At 40.7% G+C, this 26708-nt stretch overlaps 1 protein-coding gene across 2 annotated transcripts in view; it reads left to right on the top strand.

Moving 5' to 3' along the window:
* Positions 1-26708, top strand: part of TNKS (tankyrase) — a 147847-nt gene that overhangs the window by 14645 nt on the left and 106494 nt on the right. For both annotated transcript variants that reach the window (XM_052776663.1, XM_052776658.1), the window contains exon 3: positions 20785-20880. In XM_052776663.1, coding sequence (XP_052632623.1) covers positions 20785-20880 — 96 coding nt within the window. The remainder of the gene's footprint in view (positions 1-20784; positions 20881-26708) is intronic.

The raw sequence follows: 26708 nt of genomic DNA, 5'->3' as shown, positions 1-26708 counted from the left end.
GTGTAGACTTACAGCAGATATGAAGGAAGAAATTGGCCTCTAAAAAAAAAAAATCACATTCTTAGAGTATTCCTTTTTAAACAAGCAAGGCATGTTTTTTTTAAAAGCATTATTGAAGAATAGTCTCTGGAAATCCTGGCATAACCTAGAATTTATTGCTGAACTTAGATATCTGTCTGAAAAGCAATAGACTGTGTAGGAATTAGTCATCTAGACTCATTTTTGGCTACCTATTCTTGGCATCTTCTTCCAAATGATGTAATGGGAGAGACCTTTCCAATTTATCTTCTCTCCTTCCCTTCTTCTTTGCCACCCCAGTCTGCATCTTTTCTTTATCATATCTAGCATAGAATGGTGTTCTTTTGGCCACTTTACAGGTCAAAAAGGGACAAAGTGATAATTGAACAAAGCATGGAGATGCAGCACGTTCATGAATAACAGTTTTTCAGAGGAAAACTCCAGGCATTGAAGCAGGGTGGGAAGACCAGCAAAAGCTAGGTAGTGATTGCACTACAACTATAGAATGCTCTTGTGTCTAGCACTAGCCTTAGAATGGAATGTGCATATTTGTGCTAAAAGTACTATGAGTGCTCAGCTGTACAGCCAACTTTAATAGGTACAAACCCTGCCACTGGGAAGCTTATGTGGAAATAAGAAGTGTACATGAATGGATGAAAACTCATCAGACTATGCACAAACTTCTACTCCAGGAAACTGTAAGACAGCAAATGACTAGTATGATTTCTTGTTCTTCTGTTTTACTGGTTGCATATTACAATCGTAGGACAGTGCAGGAACTTAAAGGGAGAGAACACAAATATGCTGAGTTTGGGAGGAATATGGACTGTGGCACTTTCAGGTGGCAGTTGTTTTTGTGTCCTGGGTCTGGAAGTGCAAGAGATCTTGGAGTATGGTAAGCAGTACTCAGCTGGTTTGCTGACCATCTCTTACAATATATTTAGTCACTGCAGATTTGTTTAGTTGCTAAGTAGTTGAATCCATTTGAAAGCGTTGTTTGCTATATGTAATCAATTTTTGGACTAAATGTATTGAAGCATTAAAACCAATTGTCAGATAGTGTTCTCCAGTATTTATGGCATCTAGGATTGCTTTATCTGTCAGGAAGATGCATTTTCAGTGTTTGTGGGCTGCTTCTAGAGCTAATGAAAAGTGGTTTTGTTCCTCAGTGTTGCATTTGCTCATGGAATAATGAACGAATGGTGAACTCTGTAAAGTGTGTTTGGAGGAATGCCGCAATGTCAGGGTAGTGACTGTTCTACAGGTCAGGCTGGGGAGAACGGATGATCTATTTCTTCATCTGAAAGTCTATACTGCAGTCAGACCAAAGATCTGTGTAGCTCACTTTTCTCCAACAATGACTATGAATGGCTTTAGTGTATCCTTCTTTCTCATGGCTGCCAGCAATTTAGGAACTTGATAAAGTAGAGGCTGCATCTGGACTGTGTTGCGTAGCCATTGGTATAAAAAATTATTGAAAGATAGATCTAATCGCTTCTTAAATGCTGCTATACTTCTGGCTTTGAAGGTGTTCTGTGGCAGGAGAGTTCTACAATTTAGTAGCCCTGCAGGAAAAAAGCAACCCTTCCTTTTCATGGGAAATAGTGAACAGTCATTTCTATTTGTACTCTGCATATCCTTCATGATTTTATAGGCCTCTATCTTTTCTTCCTTCAAATGTCTCTTTTCCAAGCTGAAAAACTCAGTCTTCTGTCATGTTATCCTGTTGAATATTCTGGTATTTTTGTCTTTTTTTTTTTTTTTTTTTAAGGGTGAGGAGTTGGTATGTGGGGGTACAGACATCAAAACTAGGTGTAGTAGATTTATAGGGTAACTTTCTGTTTTGGTTTTCTGGTTGCTGAGCACTGAATGGGCGTAGCTCCAAGGTATTTCCTGAGGGGTAACAGCTCCTTTAAGACTGTGTGTTTGCGCAACACACTTTTTTTGTTAAAAAAAATAGGCTAAAAATAACCTTACGGAAGCTGTGCTTATGCAGTCTGTCCGGGCTTGCTTTGTCCTCCACTGTGTTTCTGCAGAGGCTGTGGTTGTTCCTGCAGAGATGTTTTTGGGTTTGTTTTTTTTTTTCCCCAGGTGGTTCTCCACTTAAGTGTTGTGAGAACTATAGGACTGCTAGCCTGAAAGTGATCTCAGGTGTCATACACCTGCTTAGTTTTTAAAGGGCATCCTTCACAAATATGCAAACCATGAGCATCTTCTATGGTGATGCCATGATTTATGGATCTTGAACATACAGGGTACTCTAGTAATTTTAGGGAAATAAAAAATTCTAGCTAATGAAAAGCTCCCTTGAACACTGTACAAAACTGTGAAAGTTTTTTAAAATTGCTTTTAGCCCATGCAGTGCTAAGGATCCGTCAGGAATTACTTAATATGACATTAGACCAGTGTTTTGATTGGCTTCCTCTGGGCGAGTCATAAAATTTCCTGCAAAGGTCCTGTGGCATGATGAATTTACCATCCCGGTGCTACGAAGCGATCTCTAATGGTAGCGTCAAGGTGCGTTTGTCTCTTTTTGACCAGAGAACTTCTGTGGAAATTGATTTTTTTTCCATTATCCTTTTTGCACTTGAAAGATACAGCAAGCAAGCAAACTAAAACTTTTTTAAGCTAGCAGGTTTTCCAAAGTACAGGTCCTGCCCTTAGCATAGGGATCACTGTTATTTAAATGTCTCTTTGTTAACATGTCAAAACATTGCTCACCCTGCTATGCTTTCTTGGACTGGGGAAGGAGAAGAATTCATTAGCTATTGCCTTCTGCTATTACATATCTTTAGGCTGAAATATGTGGAGGGAATATGATGTGACCCCTTCCTGCAGGGCAGGTAAGTCTTCTGTCAGGATTAAAAAAAAAAATGAACTACAAAAGGTAGTTCATGGGTAGAACGAGTGCACAGTAAACCTTAAACAAATTGTAGAAGTGGTAATTTGCCCAATTATTGAACTGCTCGCCTGTTTGGTCACCTTGCAAAGAAGGCATATACGACAAATAGTGAAATTATTACAGTTGATGATGTTTTTGTCCCTTGAGATTTTAGAATGCTCAAAGTGTTTTGCCTTCCAAGCAGAGGAACTGTAATGCTCTAAAAGTTAGAGCTGTGTCTGATTTTACTACCTGAAAAATTAAAAAAAAAAATCACAGGAAATACTGTCAAAGAGCAAAATTATGCAGTAGCCAGTTCTTTTGGGGAATGGGATGGGGTGAGGTGAGGGGGAGAAGCTTTAGCATCTTAACTGAAAAATGATTACAGTGACTATAGATTTAGCTGCTGGATTGACAGAAGCCTGTAAGAAGACTAGTAGCTTCTTAATAAATATTAGAGGGGGATATTGGTAATTGAGGTACATTGGGAGCTGGTTATGCACGTTGTCTGTTGGAGAGATGTACTGAATTCCCAAAGACTCTCTTGGAGAACTGGTGTTCTAGAAGGAAGCTTAGATTCAAAGAGGCATCCCAGGAATCTGATATTTGGAGGCTTGTAAAATCATTGGAAAATGCTCTTAAGTGAGTACTTCCAAATATTTTGTCTAAAATGTTTAACTATTGTTGCTGTTTATATCAGAAGATTCTTGAATATTGTTAATATTCCTGCTTTGACTTTTGAATTACGGAGTTGGAGCACTACTGCTGCTGACTACTCAGTGTGCGGTGGGAAAACAGTGACTTGTATTTGAACATTTTTAAGCTGCAGGACAGTCTAAAGAACTTTAGACTGTTCTTGTGTACCAGAAACTTGAGTTTTGTTCCATTAGGAGGACATGAATTAATCCCTACAGTGGGGGAGCTCTCCTGTCTCTTGGTTGCAGTTAACATTGACATACAGAGCAAAGACACCTTGTGGTTTCATCTGCTTTAAGGCCAAGCAGTCCTGGTTAACAGCATCTATCTAGTATCTGTCTAGATATGCCAAATAAATATCCTGGCTATTAATAGTATTTATTACTCAGATACTGATCAAAGGCAAATCTGTTGTGGAAGCAGGCTCATCAGACTATTCAGGTTATGAATTCTTTTGGTCTGTTTCTGTCTGTGAGTGATAGCATGTGTGTGGACCCCTGCTTCCTTGAGTAGCAAATGGTTTTAAATCCTGTGCATACACAGTGGCTCAAAGACCTAATATGCTTAAGTCTACTCATACTGTTTCTTCATGGGGTCCTTCTCAAGTGAACCTTGCATGATAGCAACTGTAGGATAAAAATTCCATGTTTTAGGTTGAGTGGAAGGATGCTTTTGCTTTCTCACTGGAGTTCTTGTTCATGGTTTTAAATAGTGTCATGTCCTCTAACCACTTGTTTAAGCTATGTCAGCTTCTAAATGTTAGTATTCATCACAGAATTGAGAGCTGCTTGGGCTGAATCTTACTACATTTCCCACTGCGTAAGTCTGTAGTTCAGACTTCCCGTATTGAAAGGGACCTGAGAGTAAGGCTGCGTTCTCTGTGAGCTCGTGGGGGTGGAGGAACCCATGATTGAAGTCAAACATTGGTAATTTGGAGAAATTCTGTAATACTGTTGTCATAGTAACAATGGACTGGAGTGTGAGACAACAGGGCTTTTGTCAAAAGTGACTACAGAAAATGGTTTGGGGCACTCTACCATGGCATATACAACTGCAGTGCTCCCTGGTGGACTTTGACAGAAGGACAGGAGGGAAGTTGGTCAGTTTCTGTGTGTGAAGGATACCTCTTCGGTATGTGACATCTATGTGCAGGCAGGTCTGTTAATGTAGTGCAGTCTACAGGAGTTACTGTTATGGGAAAAGCTGCCAAAATGAGATGGGGTTGTTTGCTATAAAGGCTCTAGGGAATCCTTTCTGCTGGCATTTGCATCTGTGCACATGTAGCTGTGATAGATGCTTTATGAAGAAAATCTCTGTGAGCAGTGTCAGTCACACATGTGTGCCTGACAAAGGTCTCGGAGTGCCAGGAGCCTTGAAACGAATGGATCATTGACACAAGGCGGAACTGCCCTACCGCAACATTCTTGTGAGAGGACCAAGCATTGAGCTGGATTAATCCTGAGGTTAAATCCTCTTTGGAAACAAAATCAACAGTAAACCTGATAGCAGAGAGGGTGATGCTTTATACAGATTGGGTGAAAATGAGCCTTACTTCAGGTGAGGAAGACTTGTCTGCAGGGTTAAGCTGTTGTGGAAGGTGGCAAAGCTGAGCTACTCGAGCATGTGGACCACACCTGAATGAGACTTAAGCAGCGTGGTGCATAAATGGGATAAGATTGTAAGGCTATAATAGCACAGGAATGTATATAAATTATAGAGGCTGTTAAGATGTTTTGGAGGACTTTGTTTAGCTGCTTAAAAGTAGTCATTCATGACAAAGCAGGACTCATAGCTTGCTTAATGCTTTTGCTTAACGTTGACCTATTCTCTGAGTGGAGGAATAGGAAGACTTGGAAAGCCCCAGACCCAGTTTGAGCCAGAAAAAGGAGATATAGTAACCACTAGCCTAAAAACTAAGAAAGGAAAGAACCTGCCTAGAGACGAGAAAAAGGCCCCAATGAGAGAGAAGATGACCCCAGACCTGAATATTACTATTGGACCAGACTATGGTGTGAGAGGCAGGAACTTAGATTGTAAGAGTATAATTGCCTAGGAATTTTAGTGTTTGGGGTCCCTCTCCAGAGGTGCCCAGCTCGAGCAGTCTAAATTTGTGCACCATAGCTGGAATAAATTATGCTTTTTATTTTGAAGGCCTTGATTAGAGATTCTACTTTGGGGAACCCAGGGTCGAGCCCGAGGGAAGAAGCAGTGCCTGAGGGCGAGTGTGTGTGTGAGGAGTCAAAAGGGGCACCCGTGGGCTCACTGGAGTTGCTGCTGCGAAGGGACTCTGGTCCTACTAGTTAAAGTCTGAGGTGGTGTGTGTGCAACTCCTTGAGTGGTGGGTGAATGCTCAGGCAGCGGCTTCTCCCTTAACAATGCTAATAAAATTACTACTTGTTTTCATATCTAGAAGTAGTGGTGCTGAAGGCTTGTAAAACCTGTCATGTTAACTGTGTTGCTTACAGTCCTTAAGGCTTCATTTATATTATGGTGTTTGTATTGCTAAAAGTTGATTGAAATTCAACTTCATGAAAATAAGTTGAGAAGGATTCTCTTATCTGGGGTTTCATACATAGTGTATTTTGGAAGCCATCTGTTAGGTTTGAACTGTGTTGACATTTAATGTGTTACAACCCATCTGTGGGTTTTAGACTTTTTCCCAGTTCTATTTCTTCTTTCCTAAAATTCAGGTATCAAGAAAACTAGCCTTTTTGCCTTGTTTGGCTGCTCGGCACAGGAGAATCTGTGGAGGACAAGAAAAGAGTCATTTATTTTATGATGTTTCTTTACAAGTGTTGGTTAAAACAGAATCTGGTTGCTTGCCACAAAGGAGGTGGTACAACAATATGCAAAACACTATTGGAAAACTTGCTGTAGGGCGTTTATGGGAAGTAAGGTCTTCAAAAGTACTGATGTTAACTATTAGCAAATTGAGAGGGAGGGGAAGAGGAAGTTGCATATTACCCAGAACAGAGTAATGGAACAGATACTGCTCTTGCAGACACTGAAACTGCTTTCAGATGTCTGATGCCAGTTTACAGTGGCTTTCTATGTATCTTGCAGAATTACTTAATCTTACAGGGCTATGCTTCTGATTACTGTAGTAATATCTGCTTTTAGCTTCTCAGAGGAACCATGTGGTCTTAATGCAGTTCATATGTGGTTTAAAAATGATCTCTAGATATATGTGTAGCTGTTAAGACATAAATGAGTGGGGCCAATTCTAGCAGAGTTCTCGGATGTTTGCTTGGTCTAATGGAAAACATTGATTAAAGTATTATTATAGGATATAAAGGTTTTGCTTGTAAAAATGTGCAAGCAATGAAATATTTGTCCTATAGTGAACAAAGGAAGGTGTCTCTTTTTAATGATTTGCTCTTTCTACAATGTAAAGCAAGTGTACAAAATTAACTATGGGGATTGAAGCCTGCTGAAAATACTGAGCGCTTACCTCTTGTTCTGTGTGGTCTTCACTTCAGTCTTTCATGCAGCTAGGACTCATGATGAGCATAGACTCCTGTACTCCAGTAATTAGTTGTTTTTCCATGTTTATACAAAAGCACCACACTTCTTAGACAAAGCTATTCATTTCTAGGAAAGGCTGAAGTGTCTGGTGTGAATTCTGCTGTTGATGATGCTGTGTGTAGTCTTCATGTTTCACTGATGTCTTGTCTAAGCAAGCAGTACTGAGTAATTCCTTGGTTAGGCATGGTGCTCTTGACCCAGCTATGGTATTGGATACTGAACTTACATAACAAGGGAGCCAAGAGGAACTGGCTGCAACAATTTGGTTTTATTTTCTTGTTTGGGGTGATACAAGGATGGCACAAGACACAGGTGTGACCTAGGAGAGGAACCTGCTCAGACTGATGTAGTATGCACCCTTCCCTAGCTTGAGACCCACAGTAGTGATGATATCTTCTTACCTGACAGATTGTGAGATTTTTGCAGTGTAGAATATTTGCATGTCAAGGACCTAATGCTAAATAGGATAAGACTTGCACTGCTCTGTATCAACAGGGCATGGCGATGAGCAGTTCTGGGACTGGAGAACAAAGGGATATAGCTCTGTCCTTTAAGAATGGAAAGTAATGTGACGTGTTTTATATAATAATGTGGTCTAAGTGGCTGGGGAAAGTTTCCAAGACTGATACATGCGGTACTACTAGCTAGTCAGTTATTATTAGAGTTCTATATCTGCTTGAACTTAATGTATTCTTAGCTTCCTGATGTTTACTTCAGAAACAGAATTTTTGAGAATACCTATGTCTTCTGGCCAACATGTAGCTTTAGCCACAATTTCATGGACTGATCAGCTTGATATTCCTAAGATTTCATGTACTTCTTGTATTTCTTAAATATTTGGTAACTATGCTGTGGACTAGTGATGAGTTTACAAAATCGGCACAAGGTGCAAGTTTTATGCAAAACATGCAAAAGTTACTTGGCATGTTGGGGCTTCTTCAGTCAAGAGTTTCAGCTCTTAATCACGTCAAAACGTTACTGTGTGTGTTCCATAGGGTGTGTGACTAAGATACCATCCCCAAGTCAGGTACTGTTGAAACCTGGTAGGCACTGAAGTTCACCTCTGGAAAAGGCTGTGCTCTTGGATTGTAACAGTTGTTTTGTTTGTTGGGGGTTTTTTTCTTTTTTTTTTTTTTTTCCTTACCCTTCTTGTTCACACGTCACTGAATGGTCAGTTGAGAGCTGCTGCAAGGGTTTGAATCTCTTCAACGCATATTTCTTCTGGTGCTAAAAAAGAGAAACTGGTTTTGATTATAGATACACCCTTTCTGTTTCAGAAAAATGGTAAATCCAGGACAGGGTCTAAGAAACTTTTAAAGACTCCTCAGTGTGTTGCTTCCTGAGTGTTAGATTTTGGTGCACTGGCAAATAATGCATTCTGGTAGCCACATAGCTAATTCTACATGCAATCTATCACCTGACTTCCACCAGGAGTTTTTTTCCCCAAACTTCACCTTGAAGAAATGGTTAGCATATGCAGAAGGAGTTTGGAATTGGTCTTTGGCTTCTCTTAACTCTCCTCAATTCCTTTTCCTCTTAGGATGCTACTTGTTGACCTGATTTGCCTCAGTGGCTGCTTTTGCTTTTCAAGGACACTGAAAGCAGGGTTCTTAATCTGTCAAGTGGGATACCAGGATTACAGCTGACATTTATTTGAATAAAACTTGAAGTAGAAAGGTGAATTCATTCAGAGAAAAGTGAAATGGGGACCAAGCAATGAAGAAAGACTTGTCCTTAAAGCAGCTTTCAGCTTGGGATATAGATGAAAACATAAATTGCTTAGACGGTAGGGCAGCAGTTAAGATTTCTAGCTGTTCAATAAACAGTATACTAAAACAAATGCTTAGAAACTAAGTAGCTGCAGAATTGTTGCTTGCAAGGAAAAACGGCATGATTTAGTTGTGGCATTGTGAGGCCTCAACCCGTACTATCTAAAAATGGGCTAAATGCTTTTGTTTTTCTTTTTAAAGCTCTTTTGGTTAACGGGTCTTCTATTCCATTTTGCACACTGACAACATACGTGTTCCAGATGATGACTTGAACACACTTAGGTGTGATTCTTAAGCCTCTGTGTGAAATGGGCACAAACTGAAACATGGGAGGTTCCCTCTGAACATAAGGAAATGCTTTTTACTGTCAGGGTCACCAGTCACCAACACAGGTTTCCCAAAGAGGTTGTGGAGTCTTCTTCCTTGGAGATACTGAAAAGCCATCTGGGCACAGTCCTGGGCAACTGGCTGTAGGTGGCCCTGCTTCAGCAGGTGGGTTGTTCCAGATGATCTACAGAGGCCCCTTTGACCTCAACCATTCTGCGATTCAGTGTGAGCTGTGAAAAAGGAGTGCATGAGCATGGCTGCAAATAAATGGGATTAAATAAATGCTTAGTGTAGTGTCATTCTTTGCTTGTTAGCTCAAAGAAAGTTGTTTGGGTTTGTGGGGTTTTTTTGGTAACTTAAGTTTCTAGAGTTCTTACATTTTGCAGGTTCACTGTGGAAGTCCCAAAGCTTCCCTTTACACTACACAGCTTTTGGTGCTGATTGTGCGCTTGGAGGGAGTGTTCTGGAATGACAGAGCCATCTCTTGCTTGATGCAAAAAAACCCCAACAAACAAAAAACTGCGGTGACACTAAGGTTTTGAGGTTGCTCTCTAGAAGACTGCATTCTGCATAACCTCCATATACTTTTGTTTTCTGCTAGCTGGAAATGCAAAATTTTAACTTGAAAAGTATTCCATACAAAAAATGAAACAGGAATATTTACTTCCTTAAGTCCAGGCAAGATCAAGGCTTTAAATTGCTGTTCATGCAGGCTGAGCAATCTACCAACTCTGGCTCTTTGAGGGCAGAAGGATATTATCAGCTTACTGTGCTGCCTACAGCCTCTGAAACTTTCTGCTTGTTCTCTGTCCCTGTGCATATTTAATTGCTGGTAGGCAGAACTGGTGTACCAGGGAGTGATTTTTGTAGTGCTTCCTACATATAGAAAACTAATCATAGTTAAGACGCACCTACTTGTAGGGAAACAGTTGTGGGTAGTCACTGAGGGAGAAAGGAGCCTTTTAAAAAGGTATCTTCTTGCCCTGCTGGAAGAACTCTGACCATTGCAATGCTGCTTCTGGTTTTTGTTGTCTGGTTCGGATCCTTTTCCCCTACCTTACTTTGATTAGATAAATCTGATCTCTGGAACATGTAGTGCAAACTTAATTCTAGAATACATTGAAGTATTTTGTAGTGTGTTGGGAAGTGAGGTTTATGATATGTATATATGGACCAGGAGTCAGACTATCTTGCTAAGAGGCTGAAACTTCAGTAAGGAAAGTCTAAAAGTACTTCTGGGGCAAACAACGAAAAGGCTGTGACAAAAGAGTCTTTCTGAACAATTAGAGCTTGCATGAAAATAGGATAAAGTCCTTTTAAAGTGATGCTTTGTAATATTCTTTTTGTCTAGATCCTTCTCCTCCCCTCAAAACAAACAAAGAAAGTTGGTACTGGGAGACCTTGTTCATGCTGCTGCTTTGATGATTTCTTATTCCTGCTTTGAAGCCTGTTTCTGTGAATTGTTCACCTAAGCTGAAGGAAAGTCTGACCTCTAAGCGTTGTTTCCATTTAATGTTTTATTTGGCCTCTGCTCAATTTGGTAGTTGCATCCTGATACTGTAGGAACTGGTACAGTTTCTGCACTGCATCGATGCATGAGAACCTGCCTTTCAAAGAGCAGATCTGTGTCAAGAAAGTGAGATGTTTGATATGGTTATCCTCTGTCCCTGATGGACCAAATGGTCACTTCAGCTCTAAAGCAAGAGTTGCCTCTGCTAGGAGCCATATTCTAAGCTGTCTGCATGTATAGTCTCCTAGCTATTGATTGATCCTAGCTATTGTATTGATGCCCCCAGCAGTTGCTATTATTGCTTGTCTAATGACAAGGTAATAGAAACATGCAAGCAGGTGCTATGATTTTATCTAGATTATGTCATGTTTGGCCAAAGTAACATTTCTTTTCTAGAGGTAGCTTTCTTTTACTTAGAAACAACCATTTAAGACCATGCGTCCGCATAAATTTTAAAACTCTGTATCTCCAGGAACTGGCCTGCAGGATTACAATCATAGAATGGTTTGGGTTGGAAGGGACCTTGAATGAGCATGTAGTCCAACTCCCCTGCTATGGGCAGGGATAGTTTTCACTAGATCAGGTTGCCTAAAGCCCTGTGCAGTCTGACCTTGAACACTTCCAATGATGGGGCATCCACAACTTCTCTGGGCAACCTGTTTCAGCCTTGCAGAAGTTCAGGTAGATGACATCAGTAGCTTTTCCCTTGTTGACTGATGCAATCATTCCATCGTAGAAGGCTACCAAATTACTCGGGCATGATTTGCTCTTGGTGTCTCTAATCAGCTCCCTGTCTTGCATGTGTTTCAGTATGTCTTCGAGGATGATCTGTTCCATGATCTTATTGGGCAGAGAGGTGAGGCTGACTGGTTGGTAGTTCCCAGGGTCCTCCTTTTTACCCTTTTTAAAAATGAGCGTGATGTTTCCCTTTTTCCAGTTACTGGGGATTTGCCTGACTGCCAAGATTTTTCGAATATGATTGCGAATGGCTTAGCAACTACATCAACCAATTCCGTCAGGACTCTGGGATACATCTCACTGGGTCCTGTGGACTTACCTATGTTTGGGTTCCTCAGATGGTCTTGAACCTGATCTTCACTTACAATGGGAGGGACTTCATTCTGCAGTCTCTGCCTTGAGGTTCAGGGGCTTGAGAGATGTGGGAAGAGAGCTTACCATGGAAAACTGAGGCAAAAAAAATTTAGTACCTCAGCCTTCTCCATAATGGTTATCACTAGTTTTCATGTCTTATTTATCAAGGGGGGGGGTATGTTTTATTTAGTATTCCTTTTCTAGCCAATGTTCCTATAGAAGCCCTTGTTATTTGCATCCCATGCCAAATTCAGTTCCAGCTGTGACTTAGCTTTCCTGATTCCATCCCTACACATCCAGGCAGCATCCCTATATTATTGCCAGGATACATGTCCCTGGTTCCACTGCCTGTGCATTTCCTTCTTACACTTTAGTTTGACCAGGAGGTCCTTAGTTAGCCATGTTTGTCTCCTGCCCGCATTGCCTGATTTGTTTCATGTGGGAATCGAGACCTCTTGTGCTCTAAGAAAAATGTCCTCAAAGAGCTGCCAGCTCTGTTCAGCTCCTTTGCCCCTGAGGGCAGTTTCCCAGAGGGTCCCATCCATTAATTCTTTAAACAACTGAAAGTTTGCTCTCCTAAAATTCAGTGTCCTGACTCTATTATTCACCTGGCCCATGTCCCTCAAGACTCTGAATTCCACCAGGGCATGACTACTGCAGCTCAGGCTGCCACCAATCTTGACATCCCTAATTAGTTCATCTGTGTTGGTAGGCAACAGGTCTAGTAACTCTTCTCTGGTTATGCTATCACCTGGATTAAGAAATTATCCTCGGTGCACTCCAAGACTCCTGGACTGCTTAGAGCTTGCTGTGCTGCTTCTCCAGCAGATGTCAGGGTGACTGAAGTCCCCCAGCAGGATCGGAGCCTGCAAGTGTGATGCCTCCTGTAGCTGAAGAAAGAACTCTTCATCAAAAAGCTCCCCTGGGTTGGGCAGCCTGTAGTAAACACCAACCATGAGGTCTCCTTTGTTGACTTGGCCCCTAATTTTTACCCATAAGCTCTCAACTTGTTGATAGCTGTTTTTCAAAGGCAGCTCTGTGGAGTCAATTCATGTTTTTTTACACGGAGGGCGACTGCCTGCTCCTCCTTCCTCGCTTGTCCCTTCTGAACAGTTTCTAGCCATTGATTGCAGCACTCCAGTTGTGTGATCCTTCCTACCATGTTTTGGTGATAGTGATTATATCATAGCTTTATAGCTGCGCAGTGGCTTCCAACTCCTCCTGCTCAGTACCCATGCTGTGTGCATTGGTATAGAGGCACTTCATCTGGGTCATTGACTGTGTCACCTTTTTGCAGGAACATGCCCCAATTCCTTTGAGACGTTTCACAGGTGTTTCCCTCTTGGTTCCTAATACAGCAGCAGTCCCTGGCTTTTCTCTGTTGCTCAAAACTCCATCACTTTTCCCCGCTACTTGTCTGCTGCTTTCTCCTGCTGTCAGAACTCTCATTTCTGTCTATGCTGTTGGAGAGCACTGTTCTAATTCCCTTTACAATTTTTTGATTCAGCACAGCGGGGCCTAGTGTTGCTTTTGTAAGCTTCTGTTCATCTACTTCATACTACTGCAGTCGGCATATTTGTCTCTTACTCTGTCTGGCCCCAACAAAGAACAAAACCAACATGCTGGTGCCTTGGGAATAAAACGTTGTCTGGGGTAATGGGAAACTGGGATGCCCTGAACAAGAGAAGTAGGGAAGGCAAAATGATGGGAAGTGCTTGGAGCCATTGACTCACCAGGACTTTGGCTGGTAATGTTAGGAATACTCTAAACTAGAACAAAAAAATGATCAACCTTTTCAACTCCTGTCACTGGCATGTGTCCCTGTACTGTTCTTTCTTATGCCAACCAGAGCATGTCATGTCGTTACATGATGAACTGGATTGGGCAAGTGATCACTTCTCTGATTTGCCTTGTTGTCTGACCAAATGTTTGCAGCTGCCCAAAGCAGGGTGAGCAGCCTAGGGCTGGGGGTGGCAATTCTGCCAGCCTGGTCTAGGTGAAACTGTAGCCTGTGATAGCGCTGTCTTGCAGGGGGGCAGTTTTAAAATTCTTTGTAGTCCTTTAACAATTTTTTTTTTTAATTTTTTGTTTTTTATTGGGAGTGAGGATAAAGGCTGCATGCTCTCCTGCTCTCTGCCTTGAAGTGTTGTCTGTTCTCATCCTACTAGAGATGTTCCTTACACCCCTGGAACTTGGTGTTTGGACCCTCCCTTCTCCCCTTCAAGCTAAGCACTGTTCTGCATGGCCCCTTTGTCTCAGGGGTGTTGAGACTAGCTGGACATAATTTCTCAGCTTAGCAAGGTCCTTAGCCTCTGCCTCAGAAACAGCAGCTCTCAGCCTGGAAGAGTCCACTCCAGTCTGCCACCTGAGCAATAAAACCCTACAAAGGAGCTGTGGTAGTGGTAACGCAGGTCTTTGAAGTCTTCAGCAGTTAACTGTTTGTAGACACCTTTGTTGCTAGAGGTCCAGTCTTTACAACTTTTCCTTACTTGTCCTACCTGCACCCATGGAGACTTCTACTGTATTTCTCCCTGAATTCTCTTAGGGATTTAATTGCTCACCCTGCCTTTATTCTTCTTTTTTGCTGCTTCTGCATGCTTTTTCATGTTTGTCTGTCTCTCCTACCAAATGCATTCCTGTCCTTCTGTCCCTGAACTGCCACCTGGTTATCATCTCTTCTTGTCAATAAACTACCTGCAGTGCTCCCAGGTATGTCTGGTTACTGCCTGTACACTACTCTGACTCCGAACTAAATCCTTTGGTGTGCTTAGCCTCTTTGCTCCATAATCCTCTCTTCATTCAGCTTTGATGGCTTTCACTATAAAAGGGCAGTCAAGAGTGTAGGACCTGCTCCTCTCCTTTTTTCCAACTCCTCTTAGCTGAGCTGGCAGTGGTGTTTAAGGCCATGGATGTCATCAGGTCAAGTAGTGATACTCAAACCTTTAGAGCTGTGTGCAGCTTCTGTAGCAATAACTGCCTCTCATGTCTTCTCCTTGTAATTCTGATGGCTGATGAATATAGCGTTTTTCTTAATCATGCAGCCAAGACTGGGATTGCTCACAGAATCATAGAATCATAGAATCATTTCGGTTGGAAAAGACCTTCAAGATCATCGAGTCCAACCATTAACCATGCCCCCTAAACCATGCCCTGGAGTACCCTGTCCACTCGCTTTTTGAATACTTCCAGGGATGGTGACTCAACCACTTCCCTGGGCAGCCCATTCCAATGTTTGACAACCCTCTCAGTAAAAAAATTTTTCCCAGTATCTAACCTAAATCTCCCTTGCCTCAACTTGATGCCATTTCCTCTTGTCCTATCTCCAGGCAACTGACAGAAGAGACCAACACCCACCTCACTACAACCCCCCTTCAGGTAGTTGTAGAGAGCGATAAGGTCTCCCCTCAGCCTCCTCTTTTCTAGACTGAACAGCCCCAGATCCCTCAGCCGCTCCTCATAAGACTTGTGCTCAAGGCCCCTCACCAACTTTGTTGCCCTTCTCTGGACACGCTCTAGCAGCTCAATGTCTTTCCTGTAGTGAGGGGCCCAAAACTGAACACAAGTGAAGTGGAAGTTAATCAGTGATACAGTTGTGGTTAATGTTATTAGCTGTATCTCATATATTCAACTTTATGAAGCTAAGAGTAGGGTGCTACAACTTCTGTTATATGGGGTCATTTAGCAGAAAGGCTTATGTATCTGGTAACTTGCCAAAATGGGATTATTAGATGTGAATCACAGAATTATAATTTCTAGGCAAGAAATTGTTCTTGTAACATGAGAAAAGCTTCAAAACCTCAGTGGTTTGGTTTACATGTAGAAGTAGTGAGGGGAGAAGATGTATTTAGCATTGGCTGAAAAAAGAGTTTGGAGTCCAGTGTGTTGTCTAGATGTTTTCAGAATGTGGAGGTAAATGAGCACATGATGTTTCTGGTGAAGTATAACTTGGAAACATGTCCTGCATGGGACTAGTACTGAGGCGTGTGTGTTCCTGGGACCTAAGGTTAGTGAGAGACTGACCAGCTTTGAAAGTGTCCTTTAGAGAGATGGAGGATAGTGCATATGTTGTGAGTTAAAAGGAGGGCTTTTTCTTAGGCTGTTTTCTCTGTACCTTGATACTTTGGGAGTAAGTAGATAAAGCTACAGTAATATGGTTTGGAAAGGACCTTTGGAAATCATCTCCAGAAGGTGAAGTTGAAAAGAGGGAAGAAAGGATCTATACTAAAGTTAAGGTAGCTGGAAGGGACCATGAGCATAAGGCAGTGGGACACAGTGATAAAAGAACTGGTGGGGAGAGAGGAGGCAGTGGTAGAGCTGTGGGGAACTGAAGTCTCTGGAAATGTAATTAAAAGCAGTAGGCAGCTTTAAGTACAGATACTTGTGGAAGGTCTGCCTGTTGTTCTTGCATTTTTCACTCAACAGTCAAAGGTTTGGATGTCTCCTTTTTTTGTACTTAAGTGCATCTGCTTCAAAATCCAATGTGAACTTTTCTGTCAGCATTCCTCCAAGTACACTCAGGAAGCTTGTGGATGTTGGGCCTAGACAAAGTATAACAGAAATACTCTGATCTTTGATTGTGCCTAATATTGGAACAACCAGATTGATTTTTTTATTCCCATTGTATTTCTGTCTTTCAATCAAAAATGTTTTCCTTTGGTGTACTTTTAACTGAGGCAGTATGAAGGAGGAATGGTTAAGTACTTGGGTGATGGTTTGTGTGTAGACAAACTCCCCCCCCTTTTTTTTTTTCTTTCTTCTTCAAATAAAACTTACTTCTCCCGTGTTCCTGTATAGCTACCAGGGAAGTTTTTGCCATACCTTGTTGGTGAAAATGCGAAGGTTGAAACTGCTAAAAGTAAAAATGCTTGTTCTTGGTGGGTTTATAATTTGACAGCCAAATGAGGTAGTGTTGGTTAGCTTCAAAATACCTATGCCAGGAGGCTGTGGGCCAAGTGTTTAATTTTAGGATTTATCCTGCTGTAGCAAGTTGGCAGTAATCTGAAATGATTAGTGGTTGTAGTTCATGCTCTGTGCAATACCGTAACTTTTTTTTATTTGGTGGGAAGAATGTGGCCTTTCTTATCTCTAGTACTGATCTGGTATAATAGCAGTGTAATTAAATAAAGCATTTCAGATGGTATGTGAAGATCAGAAACTTGTATATTGTAGCAGTTGCAGTGAGGGTAAAAATATAACTCTGTACCAGTCCGTGTTTGTTCTATAGTTAAACTTAAAGGACTTTGTCCATACACAATATGAAGATTCAATTAAAAGAGCTTCTTTACGCTGTTTGTACAATATGGTCTGTAGGAAAGGCAAGGATAGCCAGGTAATAGTATTGCTAGATTATTAAGGGCTCTGCCTGCAGTACAGAAAAATAATACACCCCAATGTCCCCACTGTCCAGAGGAAATAAACCAGCATATCAAAATGTTCCAGGAGTGAATTTGTGTGCACACCATCCTTGCACTTGCCTGTTAACAGTGGTCTCTTGACAGAAACTATTGCCACGTTTCATTTTCAGGCTACTCAGAAACCATCCTCTAAAACCAGTGTGCAGTATTTGAAATCCGAAATAGCTACAGTTATCTAGAATGGCTTGTTCTGTTGTGTTTCGTTATAAAGGGAATGTTTTTCTCAAACAGGAGATCTATCTTGACGGTTTTACACATCCCTGGTGCATTGAAAAGGAAATTCAGAGAGACACACCGTGTCTAGATCTCAAATACCCTGTGGTTAGAAGAGTCTTTGTGTTGGGCTAAAGTGTTAAAGGTTTTGAACAAGCAGGTGAACATTCAATTAGAAGCTGCCTATGGTTTGCCAGGTATGAAAGTACAGCTGCGTTACACCGATAGGCTAAACATCAAATGCTGGATTTCTTTTGTTAATTCATGTTGATGACAACATTGCTCACTTGGATATTTTTTTGTGAGATTATGCACTAAAAAAGTGTGGAGAGGATAGAATTGAATAGTCAATAGAGGAAATATAAGATAAGACTGCCTTTGTGACCTGAATTTGCTTCCTTTTTTCATCTGCATTCTGATACAGTCTTTATTTATATGATTGGTTTCTTCTCCCAAGATCCCAAGATGCTACTGCATTCATTTCACAGGATAGATCTGTGTCTAGGACTGAATAAGGGAGCTATCTGCAGGACTATACCCTTGGCTGTTGGAGAGGCTGGAAGGGTTATGACGAGTGGGATGAGTGATTGCAGAGACAAGAAGGACAAGTCTCATGGTTACAGCAATGGAGTTCTAACAGGTTCTTTTTCTGAACCTAGTTTGGCCACTTCAAGTGCATGTTCCACAGGCAGTCACTAATTTAGGGTTTTTGCAGGCAACCAACTTAAGCACTGTTAGTAAATTTTTAGTTTATTTCCCTAGGTTTTTGAAAAACTAAAAACCTGACATAGAAATTGTGTGTTGTAAGCCATGCCAAAACCCTTCATGGTTCATTAGCATGACTGAACAGGTTAGATACACTGCATTGTCCTTTGTCATTTTAGCCAGGAGGGGAGCTGAAAGTACTGTGTTGTCATCTTCTCTGTGTGCCAGCAGAAGTAGTAGGGAAGCCCCCTTGGTTGGTTTGCACCAGACGGAAGAATTAAGAGACTTGAAAATCTGTGCTTCTGTTTTAACATCGGGCTCTGGCAGCTGTAGATCCCTCTGACATCTTTACACCTGTTACCTCTCATTTTTCAAAGTCACCTTTCTTGCACCCTAACCTGCCTTAGCTTGGCTTCACATGCTAGTCCAAACCTCCAAACTCCAGTCAAATCCCAGTCATTCCTCTCTCGTGGTCTTTCTTCCGGGACTTTTTATCTGAGCTATTCTCTTTTCCCCTGCCACATCTTCTTGTTCAGTTTTCTCCCCTAGCTCTTTGTCCCAGGCTTTTTGCTGTGTGAATCCTTCACTGTCTTCTCATCCAGGCTGTGCTGTTTCATCATTTTGTACTGCCTGCTTTCTCTTGATAGATGCTTTGTTCCTGGGTCCCACCCTTCCCTGATGCCTTTTGGGACAAAGGGCTTCCCTCTCCTCTGGAATATAGATTTACTAGCAGGGTCCAAGTGAATAGAGACAGGACTACTGAGTGTGTCTCTCCATACTTGCTTTCTGTACTGCCTACTGTGTTTAAAAAATCCTGCAAAAAGTCCTGTTCACCACTTCCTGCTGGAGTGTGCCTGACTGGCTTGTGAGGCTGGCTCAGAGTCAAACCTGTCTGTGAGTAAGATCTCTAAGGGGGTGGTAGCATGTATGGCACAGATGGCATCTTCAGAAATGTAGGTGCCAGATCTTAACAAGCTTCTGTGAGCACGTGCTAGCTGGTTTTTTTGGTTGGTTGGTTGTTTTTTTTCCATTTTGGTGTCTTCGTCTTGGCATAGGGAAAAAAAAAACACACCAGCAAACAAAAAAACCTACTAGTAAAAGCCCAATCTGTCTACTTGAGTCTTCTTTCAAAAACATGAGACAATTGCACCTTCTTGGCAAAGCAGAAAATAAGTCAATTTATTAAAGCACCAGACTTCGGCAAAAATTCAGCTTAGGGCAAGTATGTAGCATAGCTGTAATACATGAAATTTGGCAATGTTAAAAGCATTTAAAGTCAGACTTGTATAAGAAAAGAGGTTTGAATAAAAACAATACTACCAGTTAAAATTTTAATTTAGAAAAAAGTTCATTCCTGAAAAGCCTTTTGCTGGTTAAAGTGATAACATGTAATATAATACTGGTAATTACTTTTGTTCTGGATTGGGTTATGTTTTTTCCTGGAGAATCCTGTCCATGAAGTGTTTCTGTACCCTTTGTTACAAAAAATGTTTGCAAGTATTTCTTTGTCTTGACTCCTTCAGTCCAGCTGTATCTCAACAGACATGGTTACATGAGCAACCATAAATGTCTTCTGGTTTTTATTATTTGTCTCCTTGACATTGAGTCTCTGCACCTCTGTACCCTGTCCTGTTATTCACATTTGTGCAAAGTGAACGTGTATCTGTTGCTCTGAATTTGTAATATGTTGTGCTTATTTTGCATGACATTTGGGGAAATGGAGAATTGAGGCCCTTTTGTGTCAGACCTCTAAAGTTGCTGTGGGCTTTGTTTTCCAGTTCTGTAGAAAATGCCTCGATCTTGAGAGGGGGTGGTCTGAATTGCATTGTTACTATGTTGTTTCTGATCAAAAGAGTTTACAGGTGAAATAGTGTTTTCGTTGGTTTTTTTTTTTTTTAATGAGCTTTTCCAGATGATAACTTACTGTATCAATGCCTTCCTAGCCATATGGTTGCATATTGCATTCTGAGTATTTTTATGTACTTGAATTTTTATGTGTTAATAGGCTTAGAGGGAAAAAATAGCAGCGAGAATAATAGTCTCTGAACATCCAGACTGCAGGGTACAAGGTTACACATCTTACTCTATTTGTTACACTTCTTGAAGGCAAGCCAGTATGCTGTGGTTAAGATTTTGTGTGCAAGTGACGAGCCACTGAAAGGCTGGAGTATTACTGATTTACAGAGGCGGGGTGACTTGGGATATTCGGCAGGAAAAGGAACAGGAGTGGTAACAAGCAGCAGTAGTGGTAGTAAAGGCAGGAGCAGGTTCCACAGCAGATTTCCCAGTGTGAGTCAGTGAATGCACAGCTTCCCAGCTAGCTGTCAGGAGGAACCCAAAACTGAGTATTGCAAGAGATTCGGGGTTCATGTTTATCATGCAAAGTCATGTGATCTTACTATATCTTAACTTGCCAACTTAGCCTTACTCTGAGGAAGATCCTTTGCTGCAGTGCTTAACACAAAAAAAAAAAAAAAAAAAAAAAAGAGAGAGAGGAGGAAAAAAAACCCAGAAGGAAAAATAAAGAAAATTGTGCAATGTGTTTTTATGCCTACATCATGCCGAGGAGACACTTAACAGTAAATGATCTGTGTATACCTGAGGTAAGATACTGTTTCTGCTTTCCCTGCACAGTGCTGCTGCAGCACGGAGCTGATCCAAACATTCGTAACACCGACGGGAAATCTGCGCTGGATCTGGCAGATCCTTCAGCAAAAGCTGTACTCACAGGTAAGATGCCTGCATCTCTTAGCAGTGTTACCTGTAGTTCATTTTGTGTGTATAAGTTCAGCATCATAAGACCCTTCTGCCTTTTTGGTTTTTCTGTTGTGTAAGAGCATTTTAAAACTGTCTTTTACCAGATTTCATATTGATGTAACTCGTTATTCTGCTGTGCTGCTATAGGTTTGCTTATTCTACTTATGCCAATGCTGTAATTTTCTGTTATAACATCATTCATTATTCACTGTGTTTCTGTGGTTTTTTTTCTTTTTAATTGCTACCCAATATACAGATTGAATAGGACCCCCCAACCCCTGCAAAAAAATGAAGAAAACAAATCAGGTCAATTGTTTTAAGACCTTCACTGTTGAGCCAGCAAGGACGTTTGTATAACTGTAAAAGTACCTGTGATCTGAAAGACTACCTGCTACCGATTGCGGAGATCAATAGTTACATTATATTTTGCTGCAGATTCACATGCTACCTTTTCCTTCCTCTTCCTCATTAGTCATTTTAGGTAGAACTCTTTCTCACCCACCAGTTTTTTTCCTTTTTAGGGACTGTTAGCTGCCAAATAGTATGTTTCATGAAAATATAGATAGAACTTTGTTTTTACACAGCTTTGGGGTTTTTTTAATAAATTAACTGTTATGGCATACCAGTAAGCATTAAAAGTGTAATATAATAGCCTGTCAAATCTGTATCAAGAAATACATGGTCCTCTGTGCTGATTTTGACATCTAGGAAATAATGTTTAGAACAAAGTAATCTTGGATTTTAAAATATGTACAATTAGATTTACAGAAGGGGGTTCAGCAGCTGCGCTTCATTTGAAGAAATAGCTATTTTTCTTCTTTTGCCTTTATATCCCCTATTCTCTCTCTCTTTTTATTGACAGCTTAATTTATAGGTTATGTGCTATGCAACACCCGTATTCATTCTTCAGATTATGTTCAGAGCACACCACCAGCTCCCTTCACTTTGTCAGGAACATTTCCTCATCTTTTTCCAGTGTGCTGACTGCTATACATAATTATCTACAGCTCTGCAGTGATTTGAGAATGCCTTTGGAACGGTGCACTTTAAATACATACGATTTAGTTTAATTACTCAGTGTCAAATTTAAACACGTTCCTACAGTGTTAACACTAATGTTAGCTGTGCTAAGCAGGTTAATCTGGCTTTCGACTGTTAATGGCTACAGTTGTACAGATGCTGAGGATAGAAAGGGCACCAGGGAGTCAAGGTACCTCAAAGGTGTTACTGGATATTTGGCATTAGTTGTGGGGAACTTGATACAGTTTCGGGGTTCCAGGCTCCGAGCTGGTCTTCAGGCTATGCTCAAAGATCAACTTCAGAGGATAGTAGAAGACTTAGAAAGGTCTGTGATGGTGACTTCATGTCTGCTCCACTGAGTTCTCTGGGCACTAGATCGCCACCTTGTGCTTTAGGCAATGGAGAGGGCCATGTGTCACAGCAAACAAGTGTAGAAGGATTAGAAGCAGCCGTCTGAGAATGTCCTGTCGAGTGCAGCAAGCGCCCTGTGTCCCTGGCCTCATGTCTGATGCCTCGCACGTGAGCATCCAGTAACTGCAAGCTTCTGCCACCAATGGATGTTACAAGGTTGTGCATATAAACACACATGCACAGAGCCACTTCTGCTTCTATTTAGGTCTTTTATCGTTCATAAAAAGACATAATTTTTGTATGTGTTTATTCTTCTTAGCAAGAAAATCAGCTTTTGGTTTTATCAGCTTTGTCCTCAAGGTGGCTCTTGGCTACACTGGGCGCTCTCTATGCTGTGCACCTGAGCTCTAAGCTGTGTAAAGAGGGTTTGAATCTGGCTGTAGCTGCTGTATGATGCACAATAACTGAAAAAGCTGACACTGGATGCCATTTAAATGGAAGCTTTCTATTAAGGGCTTAATTTTTCTGGATGCTGCCCTGCTTTCTAGTATCTCTATTAGGCTGCTACTTTCTCATGCATTTTCTATATGTTGTTACCTTCAGGTCTTGCTTCATCCCTCTGGAAGAAGGGGGCTTAAGGGATTTCTTAGGATCTATCTGGCTTGGGATAATCTTTAGCTACAGCAATGCTTTGCAATTAGGTGCATCAGAACTTAAAGGTATTACTGGATTAAGGATGAGTAGGATGTATTAACTTAATTTTCACTATTTAATGTTGAATGGTGGGATTTTAGAAATGCTCATATTTAGAGCTTTAGAAAGTGGAGTGATCCTGAAAGCACAATCTGTAATTGTTACTGTATTTGCATCTTTAAACAGCATGCATGTCAAGGCTGTTCTCATGACATTATTTTGGGTTCCTTTTTCTACCAGTCTATGAATATAATAGACTTGTGCACATTGCTGCTGTATTGATTGTTGGAGAACAAGGTTCCTCTTACTACTTTTTTGAGCAAGTATTTGCATAAGTTCATGCATTGATGTTAATCACTTTTTGAATGAACTATGATTATCGTCTCTCTTTGACTTCCACCTTTGACTTAGCAAAAGTGAACAGAAAACTTGTTGGTAATTGATTAAATCTTTTCAATTTGTCAAAGAGTTCTGTATGTGTTTTAAAAGGAACATTCCTGCTGCGTAAAAAGCATTTCTGGTGTTCTGGCAGCAAATGCTGAATCCACAATGATTTGTTCTTTTCTGTCTCCCAGTCTACAATAATGTATAGTATCTTTTTCTCCTGAATTACAGAAAGGATATATAAGGCAGTGGTTTCTGGGATGACTTCCAGCCATTTTCTTGCAACGTTCTCTTAAAATGTGTGTTTTATAAAGGATACATAATGCAAATGAAAGGCTAATATTTTGATGGAAACGGACTTTGAAAATTTCTTCGTAGATTAAAGTGAATTCTATAGAAATTAAACACCCAATTCCAGCTTCTTTAAAAAAAAAGGGGGGGGGGGGCAAAAAAAAAGCTGTATAATTGGGTTATCTGCTTTTTACTGCTTAAACGGGAAAGCAGTCTTTTTTCCACTTCTGCAGGATAAGCAGCATTTGTGTGAGCCAAGCACTTCATGATTGAGAGGGTGACTATTTTTTGTTTCTTCTTCCTCAGCATCCCTTACTGTTTCTGAATCAGGTTGTCAGAAAAGGATTGTAATCCTCCTCTTCTCTAGGCTGAAGTGGTAGTACAGACTCCAAAAACATATCGCATTTGAAAACCAGAGCTGTTGCACATATCAGATTAATATCCTAGTTAATTTTATTTTAGTTTAATTGCCTTTGGGGTGTGTGGTTTCTGAGATGGGGACTCATCTTTGCTGCCATACATAGCACTGTGGGACTCCCATCCAGAACAGGGCCTTTGGGAGCTTTTGCACTACAAGTCATATTAGTCTTCATTATTCTCTTACCCTGCTTATTGCCTCTTTAAACATTAATATCCTTTTATATCTTTTCTGTACAGTATATGAACAGCCAACAATATTGTGAATGATTTATGTGAATGATTTATTTTGATTTTTACACAGTGATGCTTTTTTGCCACTTCCCCATGTTATCTGCTATTTGGAAATGCTTTCTCTACGTGAATGGTCGTTCTTTGTACTTGAGCAGTTTCCAAAGCTGTTAGCAGGACCTGAAGGCACTTTGATTGGATAATATGTTCTTGACTGTTCCATGCCACTGTTTTGCAGAGTTGGTTTTGGCTGGTTTCAAGAGTTACTCCCTTGAAACAGCTCAAAATGAAAAAAGTTGGAACTGCTGCATCTACAGATTAAAGGAAGATTTCTTGGGTACGAAATAATGTCTGTTAATAGAATAGATTTTCAAAGTTAAACAGGACTCTGATCTTCCTACTTACTATGGAAATAATGTCTTTTACAAACAAAGTGCTTAGACCCTATTGAGCATTTCTCACTTATGTTTTTTTGGATGTGAAGGACAGCTTGATGAGTGAAAGTACAGCTAGGCTAAGGTTACCAGAGGCGTTAATGAGGATTCATGTTTTCATCTATTTGTCATATCAACTTTTTAATTTAAGTGGGGAGCATAGTCCATTTATTGAAATATATTTGCACAAATTTTTTTAAAGGGAACTGCCATCTATGCATAATTTGCCTCCAAGGAAGGGAGAAATCTGGTATTTCACTACAAAAAGTTTACTGAACTTTAAAGAATGAAAAATGGATCCTAGGTACAACTCATCCATTTTAAAATTAGCAGGAAGAGAAGAAACTCTTTTAGTTTGGGATAGTTTTATTTTTACTGTGGCACCTTTACAGCTTGACCATCTCATATCCCAGACTCTTTCCTTCTGGGTTGATGGTATTTCCTTTCAGGTACTCTTAGGATTTTGAAGGCATTCTGGATAGACACTAGCACTTCATTTTGGGAGGTGCCAACCTCCTTTCCCTTTCCTTTTACTGATCTAATTCTAATAGTGTGCTCTGAAATTAGATCATTTGGACAAGCTGTAGCTTCTGTCTTTAAGAAACAGTATAATAAACATCAATGCAAAAGGAAAAGTGCTTTAATGGTCAGGAGGGCAGGTGCTGCTAGAATGGTTTGGGCCATCCGTTTATCTGGGTCATTGTCCTTTCTGATGGTGACACTTGGGGTCTGCTGCTTTAGAGAAAAGTACAAGAAACCCAGCAGTTGAGTAATATATACTTGCCTTGCAGAAAACTTTCACCTTATTTCACATAGGCTGTTGGCGTATGTCTCGAAGCGAGAGGTCTGAATGGCCTTTTCCAGCACTTGTTTGTGCTTTGAATGTATGTTTTTGTGATTGCTATTTGTTTAGCATTCAGGTAGGTCTACTCTACTCATTTTTGCCAAGGCCTTCTCAGGAGGAAACAAGCCATCTGTTCTAGTTCACTGGTATGGATGTCATGTGATACTTTTACATTTGGAGTCCGTGGTGATACTTTACATCTACTTTCTGGAGGATTATAAGGAGTATCAGCTTTCCTCCGGGAATCCTGGGGCATTACTCTTCCAGTCTTTGGAAAGATGTGGGCGAAATGTACTTGTGCCACGTAAAGTCTACCATTTTGGATGGCCCTCATCTAGAAGCTCTTAACTATATGGATATGTAAATCTTGTATTCTGTTTTTAGAGAATATTATAACTGTGACTATCTTGTTATTTTTGTAAACATATAATTAAAAAAAAAAAAAATCTCATTTAGTGTGTGGTCTAGTTCCCATTTTCCTCTTTGAAGGAAGTGCACAGGTTACTTGGCTGGCCAGGAGTGAAATGCCTTCCTTTCTCAGTTCTGACATGGTCACATTTCAGTTTTATTTCTCATTTCTTTGTTTTCACAATGAGAGGAAAGAGGAAGAAACAGTCCTGTCTGTCTTCTAGATGCCATGCCATACTTTGTGTGTACTTCTGCTGTTTCCTCTTCAAGAGCAGCAGTCCTTGTTCTTTAGACTGTCTACATACAAAGTTCCACTTCAATGAAAATGAAGTTGCACTTTGGTGGCACTGCCGCTATCACCAATTCTCTTTCTGCTTCCCAGCACTGCGTTATTATTTCAAGATAGCATATCTTGATTTGAGCACTGTGCTCTGGTATAACATCCAGTTGACTTCTGTAGTGATGATTTAATAGCTTTCATGGCTTTTTTTTATTCCAGGTTTTATTCAGGCTAAGTTTGGTTTTTATTACCTCTGTGATTGCAGAAGAGCTAAATGTATTATGGGAGCCTCTAAAGGAATTCTGAATTCTGAAGTTTGTGGCTTAGATTCCAGTATAATTCCAGATGACTTATATTATGCATGGAGTGTTTATTGTTTTAATTTGTCAGTACTCCTTTGGTCTACCCATTTTATTGCCCGTTCTCTGTTTGTCTTGGGTCCTTCTAA

Source organism: Harpia harpyja, chromosome 2 (genome assembly GCF_026419915.1).
Source record: "Harpia harpyja isolate bHarHar1 chromosome 2, bHarHar1 primary haplotype, whole genome shotgun sequence".
NCBI classification, from domain to species: Eukaryota; Metazoa; Chordata; class Aves; order Accipitriformes; family Accipitridae; genus Harpia; species Harpia harpyja.
The sequence above is the reverse complement of the archived record's forward strand: the minus strand, read 5'-3'. Positions and strand labels throughout refer to the sequence as shown.